The sequence below is a fragment of the Elephantulus edwardii genome, unplaced genomic scaffold (assembly GCF_000299155.1).
Source record: "Elephantulus edwardii isolate Elephantulus edwardi_28Jun2011 unplaced genomic scaffold, EleEdw1.0 scaffold00181, whole genome shotgun sequence".
In the NCBI taxonomy this organism is placed as follows: domain Eukaryota; kingdom Metazoa; phylum Chordata; class Mammalia; order Macroscelidea; family Macroscelididae; genus Elephantulus; species Elephantulus edwardii.
Genome location: NW_006399931.1, coordinates 5,796,415 through 5,799,972, shown reverse-complemented (window position 1 = coordinate 5,799,972; position 3,558 = coordinate 5,796,415). Strand labels below are relative to the sequence as shown.

At 49.1% G+C, this 3,558-nt stretch overlaps 1 protein-coding gene across 1 annotated transcript in view; it reads right to left on the bottom strand.

The window, feature by feature from the left end:
- The window catches only part of TMEM229A (transmembrane protein 229A), a 25,254-nt gene that overhangs the window by 1,325 nt on the left and 20,371 nt on the right, over positions 1 to 3,558 (bottom strand). Inside the window, exon 2 of the mRNA XM_006896097.1 lies at positions 38 to 470. Within this exon, the coding sequence (XP_006896159.1) occupies positions 38 to 470 (433 nt within the window). The remainder of the gene's footprint in view (positions 1 to 37; positions 471 to 3,558) is intronic.

The window sequence follows — 3,558 nt, the reverse complement described above, 5'->3', positions numbered from 1 at the left end:
TCCCTCGCGGCCCGGCCCCGCCGATTGTGCAGCAGACTCTGGAGGGGCGGCGTAAAACCAGCGCGACGCCCCCTCCCCGGGCCCCCCGCGCCGCGCCCCGCGGGCTCGGTCCTGGAAGGGCGGCCGGCGCCCCGCCTTCCCGCGCAGCGCCCAGTCCCGTCCCCGTGCGCGGGGCGCAGACACCTAACAGGTGTGACCGCGCGAGGATGGGCATCCCTGCGATCAGGAAACCGGGCCAGGGCCTGGCGGCGGAGAGGTGGCCGAGTGCCAGCACCCGGAGCCCGGGCTGGGGACCAGAGAGCACTGCTGTGTATTTACTGTTCTCATTCCAGGCCGCCCAACCGCACACTGAATCCGTGCCTGCGGTACCGACCCACACGCCCCATCTTCCGGCCTGTGTGCGCTCCTGGTCTCTTAGCCCGGCCACGCACAGGCTTCTGAGTCCTCCAGAATGCACAAAGGCCGGGGGTCTGTTGGGGGAAGAGACATTGCCCTGGCCAGGCTATGGCGGGATTTCATCTGGAACAAGACTTTTCTCAGCCTGGCGCCCCTCTGGGAGGCACTTTATCCTTGCAGATTTAGGTCATCATCCATGAATTGCAGGGAAGAGTAGAAAACCAGGATTCTCCCTCCATCCCTCCCCCGCCCCAGGTGGAAGGAGTGAGGAGTCCCAGATTTTGGTTGATGGGGTGGAGCCCACTGATTTTCTAGTTTTGCATCAAGTTTTTAGTTGGAAGGAGCTTGCAAAGTTAATGATACTGATTGCCCTCCGGTGGTGTCAGTTTGAGGACAAAGATGCACCTAATTCAGGCCATGGTCTTCTCAGTCATTTGCTGTGGATCTGAGAGCTGGACAATGAATACGGATAACAAAAGAATTGATGCCTCCGAACTGTCGTGTTGGAGGAGATGAGGACTGAATATCCCATGGACTGCCAAAAGAGTAAACGAATATGTCTTGGAGAGGGTGCAGCCAGAGTGCTCCTGGGAGGCAAAGGTGATGAATCTTCGTCTCACATACTTTGGGCATGTTGCTGGAGAGGCTGGTCCTTGGGGACAGACATCATGCTTGGAAAGGAGGAGGAACAGGGAAGGCGAGGAAGATCCTCAATGAGATGGATTGACACAGTGACTGCAGCATTGGGCTTGGATGTGTCAGAGATGAGGACCGCACAGGTTGCCTCTTCACTCTGTTCTTTCATCGTGATCACAATCTGGAGAAGGTGTCTGTGAAATAGGTAAGGAAGAGAAATTGCTGAGAGGTAACAGGATTTATGGAAGAATAAAGCTCTGACTGACTTTCTTTAGCTCCAAACTAAACCACTGTGTGTGTGAGATTCCAACCCGTGGCAACCTTCTGTTGTCAGATGTAAATCTTAAAGGGAAGAGCTGCCTGTGTTTTCTGCAGAAGCAGTGCCCCCTTTGGGTTGGCACCCCAATTCTTAACCCACTACATCATAAAGGGTTGTTTGCTAACTGTGCTGTTGGCTGTTGTCTAGACTCACTGCCTGTGACAGAGCACAGGGGGCAGGCTTATCAAGCTCTGTTCTAAAGAATGCAGGGCTGGTGCTTAAGTGCCTGACAAGGACAGTGAGGAGAGAACTAAGAATGTAAACTTGTTTTTTTCTTGAGCAACTGCTTTAGTTTGCTCTGCTCCACAGTCAACACTCTTGGTACCAAGAAAATTAAGACATATTGTGATGGGAAAGTCTGCTGTTAAGGACCTCTCCAAAGTGCTGAGGAGCAATGGAATCACTCAGGAGACTAAGGTGCGCCTGATATGGGCCATGGTCTTTGCAATCACTTGTTATGCCTCAGAGAGCTGGACAATGACTAGGAAGTATAGAAGGAGAATTGATGCCTTTGAGCTGTGGTGCTGGAGAAGAGTATTGAATGTACCATGGACTGCTGAGAAAACAAACAGGTTCATCCTGGAGAGGGTTAAACCTGGCTGCTCCTTGAAGGCAAGGATCCTGAGGCTTCATCTGACATACGTTGGACATGTTGCAAGGAGGGACCGGTCCTTGGAGAGGGACATCATGCTTGGGAAGGTGGAGGGACAACACAGGAGGGGAAGGCCGTCTATGAGATGACTGGTGTAATGGGTGTAGGTGTGTCAGAGACAGGTTGGCACAGGATAGAGCAGAGTTTAGGGCTGTTGTACGTAGGGTCGCTATGAGTTGCAAGCGATTCAATGGCACATAACAACAACAACAACAACTGTTATATGCAGGATGCTATGTGGGCAGTAAACGGAGTCTTGGGAACATAGTCCATTATCTGTTGCAGCTGTTTGAATTCATGGGCGAAAGATAAGAAGGGAAATTCCCCTTAAGGTTTACAGCTTTGACACAGATGGAGTTGGAATTGCCTTCCTGGCAGTCCATTTGGGTTTCCCCTCTTTATTTTGTTACCAGCAGTTAGTCCTGCTGGCACCATGGTCCAGCATTTGGTTGCGGTAACTGGAAGGTTAGTGGCTGGGATGCTGTGTCACCAGCCTGCAATGCAGAGAGAAGATGTGGCATCCTGCCCTCATTAAGATTACCACGGTCAGTTACAAACTCCATCCTCTCCTTGCCATGGAGGCTGCTCATGACTCTTTGTGGACCTTCTATCGCGTTTTGGAGGCTGTGTATTGCACAGCGAGGGTCTGCCCGCCCATCTGGTGCATTCAAATTGCCAGAGAAGTGCAGCTTTTGAGTTAGTAGCAACTTAATGTGGACTCTGCAGCCAACCCAAGCCCCTTTACCGTTGTGTCGATTCTGACTGACAGCAAGCCCATGTGCTGTTGCTGTAGTTACGTGCTGTCGAGTCGCTGTAACTCATAGGGACCCTATGTACAACAGAGCAGAATCTCTTCATGAGGCTTCATTGCCTGTAATGTCTGTGGAAGAAGATGGCCAGGAGGTTTTGTGGTGCTGCTGGGAGGCAAACCACTAACCTTTGGGTTAGACCTTAAGGGCAAACTACCCTGGGATCGACTTAATTTTGATTATTTAATTATTCAATGTCAACGCATTTAATAATAATAATAAAAAAAATAATTTCATACAAATTATTTAATGTCAATGCATTATTGCTCATAACCTTAATACCTAATTGTGATAAATGAGTCTTCTGTGCCAAGGGCCCAAAGTTTTGTGTTTGAGTTTTCCGTTTATGAGATAAGCTTGAATCTAGGCCCAATTAATCAACTATTAACAACAAATGCAAGCTTTCTTTGTAATTGCTCTGTAGTGGAGGAAAAGCACTTCCTCCACTGGCATAAATGTAACCGTTCACACACGCACACATTGGTCCCTAGGTTAAGCTGGTCTTAACTTCAAATAGTAAATTCAGAATCAAGGGTCTTCTATTCATTGGGTTTTGGGGTTTTTGTTTTGTTTTGTTTTGTTTTGTTTTTGTTTTTAAGGATGCTTAGAAAAACTTGAAAGGTTGTATTCTGTAGTCCAGAGTAGAGTATTTTCTGAATTTTTTTTGTAAGTAGACCTTGTTGTTGTTATGTGCCGTCGAGTTGCTTGCGACTCATAGCGACCCTATGTACAACAGCCCTAAACTC